Source organism: Labeo rohita, chromosome 6 (genome assembly GCF_022985175.1).
Source record: "Labeo rohita strain BAU-BD-2019 chromosome 6, IGBB_LRoh.1.0, whole genome shotgun sequence".
Lineage (NCBI taxonomy): Eukaryota > Metazoa > Chordata > Actinopteri > Cypriniformes > Cyprinidae > Labeo > Labeo rohita.
Window position 1 is genome coordinate 8,287,816 of NC_066874.1, and position 18,608 is coordinate 8,306,423.

The following is an 18,608-nucleotide window of genomic DNA, read 5'->3' on the forward strand; positions in this document are numbered from 1 at the left end:
CCGCGAGAACCTATTAGAACAAAGGATGTGAACTTGTCAGCCAATGAAATTTCTTGTTGCAGAAATACACCTGCTCTTTTCAAAACGCCCTCCTTCAAATGCATTGGGCCTGAATGACCAATTAGAAAGCGTGTGCAAGAATGACCCTTTGATTGACAACTTCTAGAGCCTATTGCGGTGCAGGATAGAGAGAAATGACATCCTACGTAGGCTGTGTATTTGTTGTGGTAGTCAGTGGTTGTGATTGACAAATGAGAGACGCGGGTAAAAGCCCGGGTGAATAAGATTAACCAGTAACAACGACTGAATTCAGAATCGAAACTGAAGTTGTTTTCTTCACTAATAATATAAAGCCTAGTCTCATAAACTGTAAATGTTACGCCAGGTTATCTCTGGAGTATAAAGATATAATAAATATCTACTAATATTTACAATTGTCAATTCCACATAAAACGTAATAATTATAATTATATTTATAACATTATTCAAGACTACAAATAAAATGTAATGCTATAAATTTAGAAAAGCTCAAAACACATAATTGCTTATGTAAAATAATAATAATAATAAATAAATAAAAAGTTTCTGTAACCTTTCGATGATTACATTTTGAGGTTTTACTAAAATACAAATTCAGAATATTTTGTTGGAAACTGCATTATGTTCTTCCATTTATTTATTTATTTTTTATTTTTGAGTACTCTATTGTGGGTTCACCATAAACAAAAGAGCCTCGGTCTGGATTTCTAATGTAACTTAGCAACTTGAGGGCCGGGCAAAGAACTCTGCAACACAGATATGTTTTGACAACAGACACTCTTCTACAGCTAACATGGACAATAATTAAATAAACGTATCTACAAAGTTTTTTTTTTTAAAAATGGCAGACCCAGTGGTTGATCAAATGACAAGGCTGAGATTGAAAATGTTGGAAAAGGTAAGTTGCTTTAATGTGATAAATATTTCTCAGTTATACATAACTGACACATTATTCTCTCTTTCTTGTTGACAGCATTCTATCATGAGACCAAACAAATACTGTGTAGCTTCATTATTATATCATCTATGTTTACAGACTCATCTGTTTTTATCTGCTTTTTAGAGACTGGAGAATGAGAGAAATGACAACATTGAACGAGAAGGTTCAGCGTTTTCCGCAAGTACACAGACAGTTGTGATTTTTTTTTGTACTCCACTGTATTTTTAGAATTTTGAGAGTAGTTTAGGTACTATATTACATGATTAAAATTATTTGTGTTTTGACTCTTCAACTGAAATTCTGACCTGCTCTGAATCGGAATCCTCTCAATGGTTTATTCCAAGCCTAAATAAAACCTAGCATGGAAAAACAAGGAAAGCAGCTGAGGATACTGAAAATGCAGAATACAACATATACTAATTTCTTATATTTTGATGTCATAGGAACTTATGATGGGCAGGCAGATGCTTTACACAGTGCTCTGAGACGGAAGAAAAACCTCTTACAGAGATTAAGGGTATGTTTCACAGAAATTATATAAAAACTGTTCTTTGCACTGTATATAATGTATGTTTAACTTATTAAAATAATTAAACCAAAGACAATCTTGAAGTGTCATGTAAATAGTACATAGAAATATTAGTGTGTATTTGAGTATGTTTATGTGTACGCACCAGGAACAGCATATGATGGAGGATCTGGGAAGGCCACACACATGGGGTGGATCTCATAGGCAATATCATTATCAGCCTCTTTTTGGGCCACTCCAACCTGTGCCTCCTATTCATTTTCACCAAAGTCTACCACCTGCACCTCCACCTGCTCATCTCCCTCCCCCTGTCCCTCAGCCCCCTCGAATCATTCAACAAACTGTATGAAAAGTTTTCTCATCCTCCAGTTGTTATATTCTCTTTTAGCACCTTTAGTCATACTGGTTTGATCAAGCAAAGAATATATTCTAATATTTACTATTCCATTTCATTAAAATACCTTTATAGCTGTTCTGAAATATAGCTGTTTAAAAACAATTACACTACCAGTCAAAAGTTTCTGAACAGTAAGATTTTTCTTTTTTAAAAAAAAAAAAAAAAAGTCTCCTGCTCACAAAGCCTGCATTTATTTGATCCAAAGTACAGCAAAAACAGTTAAATGTTGAAATATTTTTACTAATTAAAATAACGGTTTTCTGTTTGAATATAATTTAAAATGTAATTTATTCCTGTGATAAAACTAAATTTACTCCAGTAATTAGAAATTTCTCAGGATTCTTTGGTGAATTGAAAGATCCAAAGATCAACATTTATCTGAAATAAAAAGCTTTTGTGACATTATACACTATAGCATTCAAAAGCTTGGAGTCAAGGATTAAAAGCAAGGATGCTTTAAATTAATCAAAAGTGATGATGAAGACATCTATAATGTTAAAAAAGATTTCTATTTCAGATAAATGCTGTTCTTCTTTCTATTCATCAAAGAAACCTGAAAAATTCTACTCAGCTGTTTTCAACATAATTAAAAATAATAAATGTTTTCTGAGCAGCAAATCAGAATATTAAAATGATTTCTGAAGGATCATGTGACTGGAGTAATGATGCTAAAAATTCAGCTTTGAAATCACAGAAATAAATTACATTTTAAAATATATTCACATTTATTTTAAATAGTAAAATATTTCAAAATGTTACTGTTTTTGCTGTTCTTTGGATCAAATAAATGCAGGCTTTGTGAGCAAAAGGGACTTCTGTAAAAAACATTAAAAATCTTACTGTTCAGAAACATTTGACTGGTGGTGTACATATAAACCGTTTGTGTATGTATGTGTCTGTTACAATTTGTTGCTGGCCCTTTCTAATAATTTTATTTCTCCTTACACAAGGTTCCTCAACAGCCAGCCACAATTATCCAGCAGTTACCACAGCAACAGCCTCTCATAGCACAAATCCCACCCCCACAAACTTCCCCCTACAGATCAGGAAGTATTAAAGAAGGTATACATCAAATACAGAAAAAAAAGTTATTACATACAAAGCCAAAAAAGTAATGTGTGTGTGTTTGACTCCATTTTGTATCAAATAAATGCAGCCTTGGTAAACATAATACTTTTCTTTAAAAAAAAAAAAAAAACATAAAAAATCTGAACAGTACTGTACCTAGTGATTCAAGTTGCTTGACTGAAAAATAAAAAAACTAGGCAAAAAGCTCTCTACTTTTTATCTTATGATGACAGACATGGTTGAGTTGATGCTCATGCAGAATGCTCAGATGCACCAGATCATCATGCACAACATGATGCTGAAAGCTCTTCCACCAATGGCAATGTACCCAGGAGGAAACCCCAGTCAAGTCACACCTCTAGCCTCACATTCAGGGCAGGTAACCATCTATAGACATGTTCTATTCAGCTTAAACCAAGTTTGCTCATTTCACAATAAAACAATGCTAATTTGATGTTGTTTAGGACCTTCATTCAGCAGTAAGAGGAGGAGCGGTCCATCATCACCATCACTACGGCTCCCATGTACCCCCTCTTCCTCCAATCGGCTACTCTTTTTGGCCCTCTTTGATGCCAGCAGGACAAGGCGGGAATCATCAGCCAACAATGCAGAATATGATGGGTCCTGTAACTCTGCCACCCTTAAACACGTAAGAGTCATTATTAAATAATACCAATAAATTAAAAAAAAACTTTTTGTCTCTAGTTTACAACGGGACTAACTTTATCATTTACAAAACCTGGTGTAAATTACATATGTTGTTCATACATGAGAGCTTATAGTGAGATCTTACACATACTGTAGAATAGCTACTAATGTTTTTGTCATAAACAAAAAAATCACAGTATAATTCTCTTAATTCATTAGTTATGTGTAGTTTGTGCTACGTTTCAATGTTCAAACCATTCACTGGTCAGTCATTGTGAATCATACGTGACCCTGGACCACAAAACCAGTCATAAGTCACATGGATATATTTGTAGCAATAGCCAACAATACATTGTATGGGTCAAAATTATTAATCTTTCTTTTATGCCAAAAATCATTAGGATATTAAGTAAAGATCATGTTCCATGAAGATATTTTGTAAATTTCCTACTGTAATATATTAATCCATATATATATATATTTATATATGGAACGCTTATTTATCAGCTTTCAGATGATGTATAAATCTCAATTTATAAAAAAATTTTACTTTTATGACTGGTTTTGTGGTCCAGGGTCACATATAATCATAATACTCTCATGTTAACTTGTTTTGCCTTGAAGAATGGGAATTGATGCTGTGAACTCCAGGACCCCAGTTGGACTCTGAGTTAAACATAAAGTAAAGTATTTATTTTATTATTACATTTAAATTATTTTTCTAATATATTAGAAAGCAGTGCTCCTAATACCTTTTTCCCGTTGCTTCCAGACAAATTGCCAAGGGCAGATGGATCTCTCTTCATCTTCAAAGACAGATGACACATTGACATGAATGTTTTTTTCCCCCAGTTATCCTACATTTAATTTACAACTGACAATACAGTTACTTCATTTTATTATTCTTAGGGATTTTTTTTATTTTATGTGGTTGTATGTTTTGACTGAAAGATTAATAAATTATATTATAGTGATATTTCAAAATGAGTGCTCAGTTTAATGTAAATGTTTTTTTGTTTTTTTTTAAAAAAAAAGTCATTGGTATGTAGTTGTCCTGGCTGTTTTGCCATACAGCAGACCCTTTTAAAATTTACAGTTCATGTCTTTGTAGTGTAGTCATAAGGTTATATTTAAATAGGCAGTATATTGTGTAATGCTGTGTTGCGCAACATAAAGCTAGCTGAAGCTAAGACAGAGTGTATGTCATGTCAAGTAAGTGTTTAAAATACTTCACATTCCTTCTATGCTAGAAAAAGGTTTAACATAGAACATTCAATAAGTAAATCAAGCACACCCACTCTATATTTCTTCAGCTTTGAGACACGTGATGCTCAGTTGCACATCTGATTGGTTGCAGGATTTGTCCCGCCAAATATTTAGCTGTTTAACTAATTACTCATAAACCAAAACATTGTAAACCCGCATACACGGAATATACAGATATAAATGTAAGTAATTAAACTGTGTGCCGTTTTTAGTAAAACATTATTTCGTTTGTTCCATTTTATGAAATTATTTGCACTGAACCCAATAACAGAACATTTCCAAGTACTTACTATTTGCTGCTCTGCAGCGCCTCAACTGGCGGTGTAAAGGAACGTCAAGCAGTGGAGAGTGGGAGGGCCTAGCCGACGAGCAGTGGTGCGGTGTCGCAGTTGACAAATCAGTGACGCACTGAACGTACAGCTACGGAAGGCTGTTGAAACACGAGTGGGTCGATTTTTCGGTTTCAAAATCTTCACTATAGACCTGGCACTAACAAACGAAACAGAGTCTTATTCATCGTGGTGGTTTGTGATGTATGAATGGATAGTTGACGGATTATCGTCGCTCTTCGTGCCTTTTTCTGGTGAGAAATCCGCAGCTTGGCCTAGTGAGCACGGTAACGGTATAGCACGAGCCGCGGGCACAGACACGCAGCGGCTGGAGAACAGCAGGCCCGCCAAACGCAACTATCAAAGGTGTGGTATTAGTTTTTGTGTATTCGTCGTTTCTGAATAAACCTAATTACTTTTGGTTTCTGTTTTAACTAAGACAGTGCCCTATTTTGTCTGGTGTCTGTTTCTTGTTCATTTACGTGAACAATAGACAGTGTAGTAGTTTATTGCATTTGTCTTCAGGGGCAGGAATCAGTCCAATGTAAACAGTTCGTCTATAGACTTTCAGCAGACAATCACAATCTTTGTCATTAAATAAATAGGATACTGTAGAATATAAAACTGATTTATGAAGTGTTTGTTGTGGTTAGTACAGATCTGATGTCATTAAATGGACAGTATAGATAACGTCTTTTTCTGTTAAGACAACCGTTTAAATATGAATGTTCTTTCAGAAAGACGTGGTATTTTCTGTTTACCTGTGAGTCTGATGGCGTAGCGATTTTCATTGTATTGCTTAATTTTTACTTTTTTGTTTTGTTTTAAAAAGGAACAGTTTATTTAAAAATGAAACATTTTGAAAATGTACTCACCATTTAGACCATACAAAATGTAGATGAGTTTGTGTCTCTATTGGAAGAGATGTAGAGAAATTTAGCATTATATCACTTGCTCACCAATCGATCCTCTGCAGTGAATGGGTGCTGTCAGAATAAGAGTTCAAACAGCTGATAAAAGCATCACAGTAATTACAAGCAATCCATAGGACTCTAGACCATCAGTTTTTGTCTTGTGAAATGAAAACTTGTGTGTTAAGAAACAAAGTCATCATTAAGGCAACTGTTGCTTCTTGTCAGAATATGAGTCGGTAGTAAAGCTTCCTCCAGTAAAAAGTCCTGTTATCCTCTCACATCAATATGCACTGACACATTTGTTTATAGCTGTTTTGGACTGTTTTCACTTGTAAATGGTGCTTGGTCTGTGCATATTTGCCTCCTGATTCAGACGCAATGAGCTTTTCACTGGAGAAAGCAGTATTATGGTTGGAGGACTTGTATGTTAATAGTTAGAAACAATAGTTTGACATTAAAAATGACTAAGTGATGGAACACGCAGCTTTTCACTTCACAAGAAATTAATTGATGGAATGTGGATTACTTGTGATGCATTTATGAGCTGTTTTGATCCTCATTCTGACGGCACCCATTTACTGCAGAGGATTCATGGGTGATCAAGTGATGTAATGCTAAATGTCTCTAAATTTGTTTAGATGAACAATCTCATCCACATCTTGGATGGCCTGAGGGTGAGTACATTTTCTTTTTTGAGTGAACTAGTCCTTTGATGCATCTGATACACTGACTTGAAGTGTTTCACTTTCTCCTGGATCGCAGTGTGTACTCAGCTGATTGTGTGACGGAATATCCAGAGGTCAAAAGAGCAAGACATGGTAAACATTCAGATGAGCTCTTCCATGTAAACAACAGTGCTTAATTGGCATTTCTCAGTCACCTACCATCCAGATTTTTATTCATATATCTGCCGTCGTTTTACAGATGTGATTATCAGAGTTGTCAAGAAGACTTTTGCAGGAATTGCAGGGCTGTTCCGATCAAGACACCACAGAAAGACAGAACATGAAAAGCGGAAAGGCTTTACGGAGGTACATTCATATGATCACCACTAAGCACATGCAAATACATGCATTGTTTGTTTTCATTCATTGTGTACATTCTTGTTTCGCTCACTGGTGGCTCAGGTCGGCAGGGTCGCCTTTATGGGTATTGATGACATACACAGCAACAGCCTGAGTTCATGGATTGAGAGTGAAGGAATGGGTGAGTGTGATCTGCCAAAGATTTTGACAAACACAGCTTGCCACTCAATACAGTAAGATTTTTTTGTTGTTGTTGTTATTCTTTGGAACTTTATATTCATTGAAGGACCCTAAAAAAATGTACATTTCCAAAAAAAAATCACAAACTAAAACACAACTGTTTACAACATTGTTTCTCATGCACCAAATCAGTATATTTAAATGATTTCTGAAGGGTGATGTTATTCTGGAGTAATGGCTGCAAAAAATAATACATTACGTTTTTAAGTTTATTTAAATAAAAAGTAATTTTGAATTATAATAATAGTTCACAATATTACTGTTTTTATTGTATTTTTGATCAAATTAAAGCAGTCTTAATGAGCAGAAGAGACTTCTTTTTGAAAACATTACAAAGTTCCAACCTTATGCACTGTACATAAATCTTATTTAATACCCATCTATAGTTTGTCAGTTTAGTAATGATTTATAATTATTTCTCTTCAGATAAAAAGATAGAAATGGGACTTAAAAATAAAGAAAGGACAGCAGCCAATGTCCACCACAACCCCCAGGCTTTATGGAAACCTGAGTAAGTAGCATTTAGTCACATTTTTCACTGTTTTGAGTTGTTTCTCAAGCCAGGCTCACACTACAGGATTTTTAGCCCGATTTTCCCCTCCCGAGAATTGTAACAAAAATCTTGTCAAGCACCTCAATCAGTTCCGATGTTCGGCACGGATTATCTGGTAATGTGAGACGTTCACAGATCGAATCTTGCACCTCCCGATCTGCTACCAATGCATAAAGAGTGAACTGCCTCTAAAGCTTTTTTTATTTTATTTTTTTCACTAATAGCTGAAATTTATTTTATAAGTACATCTTTACACAATAGTAGCCTTTATTTCTGATATTTCTGACCCTTATTTATCAAATGATGCATCAAACAGAATATACTGTACAGCATCATAGTAGACTTGAGACATAGTACTTTATTTATTTATTTTTTTTTTTTTTTACTGTAAACCATATTCTGGATCGTGGCTGATACTAATATGATTTGTTTTTTAGACACTGTATAATGGTCTCTGTATTTATCTTTACCTTTAGCAGTGGAGCAATGCTGTACAAGGGAAGCCAGGACAAAGGCAGGGAGATGCGCAGATCCCTGAAGCTAGTGCCGCCTTGCAACACCCACGGGCTAAACGCAAGACCGGCCGAGATGGAGCATCCGAGCCGCACACACAAACCTTGCCTGACAGTGGAGGAGGTAGGGAAACTGAATTTTGATGTACTGGAAGCTTAATGCCTTCATATCTGTGATTTCTTAAGCATCTCTCTTTTGAATAGGCACTGAAAGAGAGTGACAGAGAGCATTACAGGAAGCTAGTAGAGATGGCGTCAGAGAAATACTCAAAGAGCAAACCATTGCCATTTGGACGGATGAAGCATCAAATGTAAGTGCGTGAGTCCTTAGAACACTTTTGAAATCAGTATAACAGGAAGTTAATGCTTTGTTTATTACATTTTAGCACTACATTCTCCCTTGATGGGCACAAGGCAAATGGACACACCTCCATCAGTCGCACTACTGACATGAGCAGACCTGCTCCAGTCAGAGGTGAGCTTAATAACATCCAGCCACTGCTTTTATTTTCTTATAACTATATGAAATTATTTTTAACTCTTGATGATAGAATGGCTTTCTTGATATATTTTAAGTCAAATCAAATTTTCTGCTTTTTCTCAGCCCTACCTAATATGTCTGTGTGGCGGGATCCACTGACGCAGACTAAAGACAGGTAACACTTCATTATGGCAACCAGCATTATTAATAAATAGGGGTGTGACGAGACTGGGTTCACGAGAACGAGATGAGATTTTTAAACTTTTTAAAACAAACCTTTTTTTTGTTTTTTGTAAAAAATGAAGGAGTGTCTCAATTAATAAAGACTTGTTTCACTATTGGAATCTCCTGAATGAATGATTCAATGATAAATACTTTTTTAAACGTGCAGTTGTCGCTACCTCCTGGCAGAAGTGGATAAGCCTTACAAAACATACAAAACAAGTGTTAAGATACTCTCGTTTTGATCGCTGCTGTAGACAATAAGTGTTTATACCCAAACTACAAACTTTTAGCCCAATACTTCTGTTATTGTCTTGTTCTTGCGAGACCAGTCAGATCTTGCGAGACGTATCGGATCTCACAAGATCTCGTGCCATGAGATCACTCGTCACATCCCTATTGATAAATGCATATGTGTTTAATGATTTTACATGTTTATGTATTTTTAAATCTTTAGAACAATAGATGTTAATTGGAGCACTCCAGCAAGCGATGTCAAAGAAGGAGCCTTGGTTAATCAAACTGCAAGAAAAATCGTAAGTGCTTATTGTATTTTTCATGTCATGCAAGAGTTGATGTCTACAGATAAATCTGGAGATCTGTTATGTTACTTTGTTTTTTTAAATCCAAGATTTAAATGTTTTTAGAAAACAGCTTTTTGCTTTATTTATTATTAATATTATAGTCTGTTTTGTAAGTTCTGTTTTCTTTTCCTCTCTTCTTTACCCTCTGTCCAGCCTTTAGATGTCGACCTGTCAGCTGAGGTTGAAGCCAGATTGAATCTTAAAGAGAAAGAAACAGCTGCAGGACCCTCACTGCCATCCAGATCTGAACTGATTACAGATACAGTGAGGCGTGGTGAGGAGGAGTTTCCCAGACTGACCAAGGTTAGTGTCTCAAAAAAAAAATCCTGTACTTGATACATGTTGTTATACCAATCTCTGTCTGGTTGTTGCTTGTTGCGGTATTTAAGATAAATGCAAAGGAACACTCCCGTATTAATTTGAAATTTGGTCATATTCTATGAAAGCCAGTTTCCGCCATTGCATAAAAAAAATTGCTGAAATTGCGACTTTTTCATCTTTTATTCTCGCAATTGCAAGTTTATATCTCGCAGTTCTGACTTTTTCTCAGAATTGCATGATATAAACTTACAATTGGGAAATAAAGTCAGAATTGAGAGCTAGAAACTAACTATAAATTCTTTTTTTTTTTTTTTTTCTCGGAATTGCGAGTTTATATTTTGCGTTTGTTTCTCTTTTTTTAGCTATTGTGAGTTAAGCAGTCAGAATTGTGAGAGGAATGTTTTTGGAATTGCGAGAGTTCAATTTTGAGAAGAAAAATTGAGAAAATGCAGTTTCTCGCAAATGCAGTTTGCGAGAAACTCATCATACCATCATAACTTGTCTCGCAATTCTGACTTTAGAACTCGCAGTTGCGACCATATATGTAATTCTAAGGCGAAAAAAGTCAGAATTGTGAGATGTAAATTTGTAATTGCATGAAGAAAAGTCAGAATTGTGAGATGAAGAAGTCACAATTACCTTTTTATTTTTTTTTTTTTTTTTTTTTATTCAGTGGTGAAAACAGCTTTCCATACATATTCTGATTTTAAATGTCAAATTAATTTGCTACAAATTCTATTTCCTAATATAAGGATGAAATGCATGTCATGTTTGCTTAGATATTAGTGAGTGCCATGTTAACAGGGATATTCCAATATCTGTGCGGTGTATAAACCTCTGTTTAGGAATAAAGACTTGATCAGAATATGAACAATGATGTGTGTGTAAACATGCTAATTTGTTTCCACTTATGCTTCATTGTCACATTGGTTCCTTTCCTTCTGGTTTGAGTTACAGTGTTGTCTTTGTATTATGTAACAGGAGATGCAGCAGGAAGTGAGTGCTGCTCTTGCTCAAACGGATCCAAACCTGGTTCTGTGCAGTGCTTTCAAACTGCGTATTACACAGAGGGATCTGGCAACCCTGCAAGAGGGCAGCTGGCTCAACGATGAGGTAGCATCATTTTAAAAGCCTGCTTAGGAGTGCACAATATATTGGTACCATATCGGACAACTTTTTTTTTTTACTATTCATTATTGGCTGATATTGAATAGTTAGTTGCGTATTCACTCTTCTGCTATTTCTACAATATCATGTAATAAGAAAACATAAATTAAAAAAATTGCCGTCATCTAATGCTCAGTTTGTTCACGTTTAACAACCGTAATAATTTGATGACAATGGCAAATGTAATGTTCAGTGAATTACATGTATCATTCATAGTCTAAATTATAAGTGTCTAAATGTATTTGTAGAGCGCAATCATTATTTTTTTCCATTATTAAATATATGTATCGTATTTTTAGCATTTAGTTTATTTATTTAGACAAAATAGTGCAATTTTTAATCAACCATTTATTGGTAATTGACCTTAGCAATAATTGTTTCCTTAATTTTGTCTTAAAGCAGAATGCATGTATTTTTTTGTTTGTTTGTTTGTTTGTTTGTTTTTTCAGATAAATAAATGATATGCAGGAATATTCACATTACATTTGATTATGTAACCCTGTTGCTTTCAGGTGATCAACTTCTACATGAATCTCGTGATGTCCCGCAGCGAGCAGGAAGTAGGAGGCAGGAAGGTCTACTCTTTCAGTACCTTCCTCTTTCCCAAGTTGCATAACGGTGGACATGCTGCAGTACGGCGCTGGACTAAGGCTGTAGACCTCTTCCTGTATGACATCATTCTGGTCCCCCTTCACTTGGGCGTTCACTGGTCCCTTGGTGTGAGTAATTAACTCTATGTATTATGAATTCAAACATTAAATGCAAAAGCGTTGATGAATAGTTATTGAATCGTTGATTGACTTTTGTTGCTGATGTTTATTATTACTTTGTATGTGTTACGAGGTTTGAAGTTTGTGTAATGTTTCTTCCTTCTACCACGGTAGGTTGTTGACTTCAAATCAAAGTCTGTGCGATCATACGACTCCATGGGTCAACGGCATGATGACATCTGCGACATGATTTTGTAAGTGATAATGTGTAACTTTCATACATTTATATGTATAATAATGTGATCATATTGAATATACTGTGTAGCTCGAATGAACGGTTGTGTAATTTTGCTTTTTATGCTGATGAGGTTAAGTGTATGCATGTTAAAAGTTTGTTTTTGATTTATTTTTTCAAAGGGAGACTCACTTGTTTATATTATTAATCTAATGACTGCATCTGTCCAATAGGCTGTATCTAAAAGAAGAGTTCAGAATCAAGAAGGGCAAAGATTTGGACACATCAAAGTGGACCTTGAGCAGTCTACGGCCTTCAGTAAGCACACGTGTAACTCTATGGCCTGGTTTCACAAGCCAGGATTGGGTCTTAGTTCAATTAGGACATTTAAATAATTTTTATAAACGTGTCTTGGAAAAAAAAAACACTACTGGTGTCCATCTTGAGACAAACAAAGGTATTGATATATTTTAAGTTATCAGTTAGTGCAAGTTTCTTTCAGTTGAAACAGTATTACTTTATATATACACTACCGTTCAAAAGTTTGGGGTCAGTAAGACTTGTAATAGTCTTTAATGAAGTCTCTTATGCTCATCAAGGCTGCATTTATTTGATTAAAAATATAGAAAAAAAACAGTAATATTGCAAAATGTTTTTACAATATAAAATAATGTTTTTTTTATTTTAACATACTTTAAAATAGAATTTATTCCTGTGATGAAAAGCTGAATTTTTATCAGCTGTTACTCCAGTCTTAAGTGTCACATGATCCTTCAGAAATCATTCTAATATGCGGATTTATTATTAGAATGATCAATGTTGGATAATATCAACAGTTGTGCTGCCAAATTGTTTTTTGGAACCTGTGATTTTTTTTTTTTTTTTTTTTTTTTTTTCCAGGATTCTTTCATGAATAACAAGTTTAAAAAGTACAGTGTTTATTCAAAATATAAATATTTTATAACAATGTAAATTATTTATTATTAACTTTTAATAAACTTTTAATTATTAACTTAATACATCCTTGGTGAATAAAAGTATTAATTTCTTTAACAAAAAAAAAAAGAAAGAAACAATAAAAATGTACTGACCCCAAACTTTTGAACGGTAGTGTATATATATATATATATATATATATATATATTTTTTTTTTTTTTTCCAGTATCACCAAAATTCTAAATTAATTAAATGTTTCAGAGTAAAAGCTGTAAGACCTCTGTGGTCACCAGATTTTTTTATTTTAAATCCACATTCTCATAAGGCCACAAGAGGGCGCAAGCAAATAAATATATATGAAACCAGTTTGCAAATAACAAGTATGATTCTGCATTAGTTTTTAATGTGTATTTTATATTTTGAATTTGCTTTTATTTATGTTTTCTGTTTCTACTTTAGTTAGTTTTAGTAAATGTTGTCTTTTTTTGTCTAGAGAAATGTTTTTTGGCATCATTTTTTTTTTTTTTTTTTTTTTTTTTTAATGTATCTCCATTTATGATTATTTTATTTCAGGTAATGAAACATGTTTTTGTGTGTGGTTTTAGTTTTAATTAATTACAATGACCTATGTGCCAAACCCTTTTGTTTGCATTTTTAAATTGAAAATAGACCAGTATTCCATGTTCAAAATGTTACATTTGACTACTGCAGAAGAGTTTCATTCTGTGTTTCTGTCTTCAAACTGTAAGAGCTGAGCTCAATTCTAATTATTGTTTGTAGGAGATCCCTCAGCAGAAGAATGGTAGTGATTGTGGTGTGTTCGTATGCAAATATGCTGATTATATCTCCCGAGGACGCAACCTCACATTCAGACAGGTACTTTGTGTATATACACACACACAAACTAATACATGCATAATAATACATGCAATCTTAATAATGCATGCGTCTTTCTCTCTTTCTCTAGAATCATATGCCGTATTTCAGGAAAGCTATGATCTGGGAGATCCTCAACCAAAAGCTGCTGCAGTAGGAGCATTGGCAATGTTGTACTGACTGAATCAGATTGACCAAAGCACAGGACCACCATATGTCTGTCCCGTCTGCTCTTTTCTAGAGACTTTTGGCTTTATATTCTCCTGTTGCAAAATTCCACCCAATTCTTCTAACAGACAGTGGATTGCTGGTTTCAGGCTGGGTTTGTTTGCACAAATAATCAATTCCTACTGTACGAATCCAAACACTAGAAGCGCAAATATGAGCAGAACACTGGACTGGGGTGTGAATAGTGAGCAGGTGGAAGCCTCATTAGCATTTTTTGTGAGGCTGGAATTGTTCTCATTCCAAGAATGTAGTCTTATTGCCCCCTACTGGTTATACTGTGAGCCGTTCCCGACTCACAGAAGTAGCTGTTGATCCCGCGTTTAGTTGCATTGGGGGACTAAAGTTACAAAATGGACCTTATTTTCAGTAATAAGAGTTTCTTAGCTTGGGGATGTTTTAGCAGTTACATTCTCTTTTTACAACATATTTACATTAATAAGGAATAAACATATTTATTTTGTTTGAATGACATGCAGTGATGTCAGCTTAGTATGTCAAGACTTGTGTGTTTAAGAAACTACAATGTTACCAGTTAGTCTCAGAGCATCCTAATAGCAAGGTTTAATGTGCATGGTGATGGTACTTGCACTGAAAGCAACAGTATTCGGTGGATCTCTTGTTTCTTTTGTGTCTGGCCTTCAAGTGCCTTGATCTGAGAGCATCTCGTATTTTAAAGCCATTAAAATATGATGGCTTCATATCAGTTTCTGGAGCATCCTACATGCTTGTTTTATAGTTGTCTGTTTGTAGGAAAGCAACAGAGCTTAACACAAGTAAAACTAGAGTTGGATGATCGGGGAGAGGAATGCATTGTTCTTATTTTTAGTTTCTAAATGCTATATTCATAATCCCAATGGCTGTATTAGACATTCATATTGAACTGGAAATGTGGAACAGTGAAGTTGTGCCAAACGGACATTTCAGTGGTTAATTTCTGCAATATTCCTCTGTCATTCAGAAATGCAGGATCAAAAAGTGCTTTAATTCTGACTTGAAGTAAAAAAAGAAGAAAAAAGGTCTATATTTATTTGTTCCTACATGGCTCTTCTGATTGAGTTGGAGCTTGAGTGAGTATCCTGGAGTGGAATTGTTTGTGAGAATGGAGAGTGTTTGGATTGGCAGTGGGTGAGTTCTGATGTGAGCTTTAATATAGAAAATGAAAAGGCCCACTGCATATGAACCGTTTTTGTCATTAATGCAGAATGTTGGTCATTATTTTTGTAAGTAATAAAGATGTGAATAAGAAACATGTCTTCTGTCTTCCAGTGAGAAATTGTGCCACTAACACAGCAACTAAGGTCAAATTCTTGTCACAAGATGTGAAACGTCTGTTTAACTGGTAATTGAAGTACCACATGTGCAACAAGTAAAAAATATATTAAATGTTAATTAATTGATGGGCAGTTTGGTTGTGTGTGTATATGGGCCATTCTACAGAATTAGTGCAAACTGCTGCCCCACAAACAAAAAAACACTTTTTTTTTTTTTAAAACACATTTAAGTATTCAAATCTTAGATGTTTACCAAGATCCTTCTATTATCTATTGAAACCCACAAAGATATTTAATATATCAGTAAGTTTAATATATATTAAAGTTTATTTTACATTTTCTTTGTAAATTATGAAACTTTATGTAAAAAAAAAAAAAAATGTGTCCCGCATTTTTCTTGCCGAAACATTTTGTTTTAGTCTATTGGGCGAGACTGATTTTAACTACTATATCTATTATCAGGAAATGTTTCCCTTTCTCTCATAGCTATAAGGTGTGAGATCATTTTGAGGTACATGTGTTCAAAAGTATAAAAATATGTGTGTAACTTTAAGGAATGTCACTACCGAACACTTTTTTTCTGCAATTAAGCACACTTTTTTTTATTGGAGTTATTCCAAAAAATTTGGTTTTTATATGTGTACAACTGTTCAGAACTGTGCTAGCTAACCATGTGCTGATTAGCATCTTTGAGGTTTAAAAGTATCTAAAATTGTCACTACCGAAACATTTGGTGGTGTTTTGGTAGGTGTTATCCCATAAAATTGTCACGACCGAAATGTTATCATTGTTTTGGTAGTGACAAAAGGGAACACATAATCCTTTATTTGAGGCAAATAAACAAAATTTTACTACAGTTATGCAAATTTTTTGTATGTTTTAGTAGTGTTTTAGTATGCAAGTTAAAATTCTGTAATGTGATGTGGTCACTACCACAGTATTACTGTCACTACCGAAAATGTGCTGTCACAACAGAAACATGGGATGTTTTGTCAAAATAAACTATACTGAATTATACACTGAATTATCATAAGATGTTATGAGAGTTTTTGGTTCAATGTATATTCCAACTAATGAATCCTTAACTCTGAAATCAGTATAATCAACGTTTTCCCTTTTACAAAGAGAAATTGGATTCAAAATACAACAAATCTCATAAATTATACTTGAAATATTGTTAAAAATGTGTTTACTGATTTACCTCTGAAATGTTAAAATAGCAAAAAATATATTTTTACAATCTAGAAGCGAAATCTTAAAACGTCAATATAACCCTTCTAATTAATTTTTTATTACTGTGTTTCAGTAGTGACAAATTTATGGAGAGGACAAATGTTCCAAAACTTTCTGAAAATACAATATGAGAATTAACTGCACAATTACTATAAATGTGTACCTTGGATATTATACAATTTGCATACATACAAGTTTTTTGGAAAAAAACTTCCAACTCTGACTTTGGACCAGTTCTGTAGAATTATACATCATATACACAATTGTAATAATATTTCACAATATTTTTTAGTTTTTACTGTATTTTTGACATCGGGTCATCGGATGCAAAATTCACTTTTCCATGTTGTTTGAACATAAATGTGTGTTGGCAGTGTGTGTACATAACCACCCTATTATGATAACAACCCACCCTGTGGTATTTTTGTAATCTTTCTAAGAAATATCCCCTATTTCAAATCAAGCCATTCTCAGATTCTTATTGGTATGACGTCACACCGACAGAGGCCGCTCCCATGATAGTTGATTGACATGACGGTCTTACCTTAGACCCGCCCTGACTGAGCTATAACGGTCTACTCTGACCGCAAGGGAAGACAACAATGTCTCTGACTGAGCGATTGAGGTGTTCTGTTGTTGGATGTAATAATGATCATAGCAGTCATCATTTACTCCTGACATCTGAGCTGCTAAAGATGCAGAGGATTAACATTACTTTCGTTTTAAAAGGAAATGCACCCGGTGATCTGCATAAATGTGTCTATGTTTGCGTGAATAATTCGTGTTGCAGTTTTACCTACAGCAGAAATGATTATAAGGGTTTATACGCAAATCGCCTTTCTTGTGCTAGGTAGCAAGTCTTGCAGCTAAAGTAAACAGACCGGCTCGTCACCTCACAGATGAGAGGGGCGGGGTGAGCAGAGCTCATTAGCATTTAAAGGAACATGCAATAGAATGGCTCGCTCTAAACAGGGCTGATTTTGACAAAGTAAGGGGTGTTTTTTACACTAACACTGAGAAATTTTAACCAAAGTATGTTATAGACTTCTCATTAAGACCCTGAAGAGTCATATCAGCTTGTGGAAAATGGGCATCTGATGATACCTTTAAACATTTTTAAAAATCATACTGACCCCAAACTTTTCATTTTAATATTTACTGTAATATTCAAACCTTTAAATTATTATCCAAACTGTGAACACTGTTAACAAACACTACAAAATTTCAGTCAGCACATGACATTGTGGAGGCAATCTTTTAATTTATGTTCTTGACATTCAAGTGTTTGACATTCAAGCTCTTGACATTCCATGCTACACCATCAACGGTTCACTATTTTTTTTCCCCATCCATTACACTATTCTGAACATATTAGGGCCAACAGGTGTCAAATAAGCACACAAATGTAACCTTGCACTATCCTGGCCTTTAGTTCACACACTTTCTGGAAACAGTTCCATGGTATAATGTTCACAGGAGACATCTGTCAATGAAGCACTTCCTGCTCTGCCATCACGTGATCTACAGGTTAATTTATTAATAGGCCTGAATTATTCAGACGGCACAGTGTGTTGGAAAACACAGCAGCTGGTCTTCACGTGATGAAATAAATACCTGCCCTAGCTTTTTGCCCTAATTTATCTGTTATCTTGTCCATTTGTATGTGGATAAGAACGAAATGCCATCTCAAAACTGATATAAATTAACATTATGGACAATATGTAAACAATACAATACACAGTTAGCACCAAGCATTGTGTCTGAGATCAGTCTTTTCAGTTTGTATTATAATAATAATTATTATTATTATTATAATACTGTATTACACATATTTTACAGTTTTCCATTTATGAGAGTCACAATGTTGTATGTCAGTCAAAAGTT

The 18,608-nt window shown here is 34.4% G+C and overlaps 2 protein-coding genes across 4 annotated transcripts; both read left to right on the forward strand.

Annotated features, from left to right (window-relative positions):
- The first annotated feature begins 783 nt into the window (after positions 1-783).
- zgc:112416 (uncharacterized protein LOC550509 homolog) lies at positions 784-4,564 on the forward strand. The gene is made up of 9 exons (XM_051112686.1): positions 784-937; positions 1,103-1,160; positions 1,423-1,496; positions 1,657-1,851; positions 2,856-2,967; positions 3,207-3,352; positions 3,438-3,622; positions 4,246-4,303; positions 4,394-4,564. The coding sequence occupies exons 1-8, from the start codon at positions 881-883 to the stop codon at positions 4,289-4,291; spliced, it is 873 nt and encodes a 290-aa protein (XP_050968643.1). The 5' UTR covers positions 784-880; the 3' UTR covers positions 4,292-4,303; positions 4,394-4,564.
- Positions 4,565-5,265: 701 nt separating this feature from the next.
- On the forward strand, positions 5,266-15,467 carry senp2 (SUMO specific peptidase 2). Of its 3 annotated transcripts, XM_051112684.1 has the most exons (18): positions 5,440-5,582; positions 6,769-6,804; positions 6,893-6,948; positions 7,055-7,161; positions 7,258-7,336; positions 7,822-7,906; positions 8,425-8,584; positions 8,665-8,771; positions 8,847-8,935; positions 9,065-9,116; positions 9,621-9,699; positions 9,901-10,050; positions 11,050-11,181; positions 11,748-11,954; positions 12,120-12,199; positions 12,414-12,498; positions 13,897-13,992; positions 14,084-15,467. In XM_051112684.1, exons 5-18 carry the CDS (start codon positions 7,276-7,278, stop codon positions 14,147-14,149), a joined length of 1,449 nt encoding a protein of 482 aa, XP_050968641.1. In that variant the 5' UTR covers positions 5,440-5,582; positions 6,769-6,804; positions 6,893-6,948; positions 7,055-7,161; positions 7,258-7,275; the 3' UTR covers positions 14,150-15,467. The 3 variants fall into 3 exon arrangements, with proteins under 3 accessions (XP_050968639.1, XP_050968638.1, XP_050968641.1); XM_051112682.1 differs by lacking the exon at positions 6,769-6,804 and having other exon boundaries at positions 5,266-5,582; positions 8,428-8,584; XM_051112681.1 differs by lacking the exon at positions 6,769-6,804 and having other exon boundaries at positions 5,267-5,582.
- Positions 15,468-18,608: the final 3,141 nt, after the last annotated feature.

Coding starts and splice junctions, on each gene's coding strand:
- zgc:112416 (XM_051112686.1), top strand. CDS start 881: ATGGCAGACCCAGTGGTTGATCAAATGACAAGGCTGAGATTGAAAATG. Junction 938..1,102: donor GATTGAAAATGTTGGAAAAG/GTAAGTTGCTTT, acceptor TCTGCTTTTTAG/AGACTGGAGAATGAGAGAAA. Junction 1,852..2,855: donor CTCGAATCATTCAACAAACT/GTATGAAAAGTT, acceptor TCCTTACACAAG/GTTCCTCAACAGCCAGCCAC.
- senp2 (XM_051112681.1), top strand. CDS start 5,419: ATGTATGAATGGATAGTTGACGGATTATCGTCGCTCTTCGTGCCTTTT. Junction 9,117..9,620: donor CTGACGCAGACTAAAGACAG/GTAACACTTCAT, acceptor TTAAATCTTTAG/AACAATAGATGTTAATTGGA. Junction 10,051..11,049: donor AGTTTCCCAGACTGACCAAG/GTTAGTGTCTCA, acceptor ATTATGTAACAG/GAGATGCAGCAGGAAGTGAG.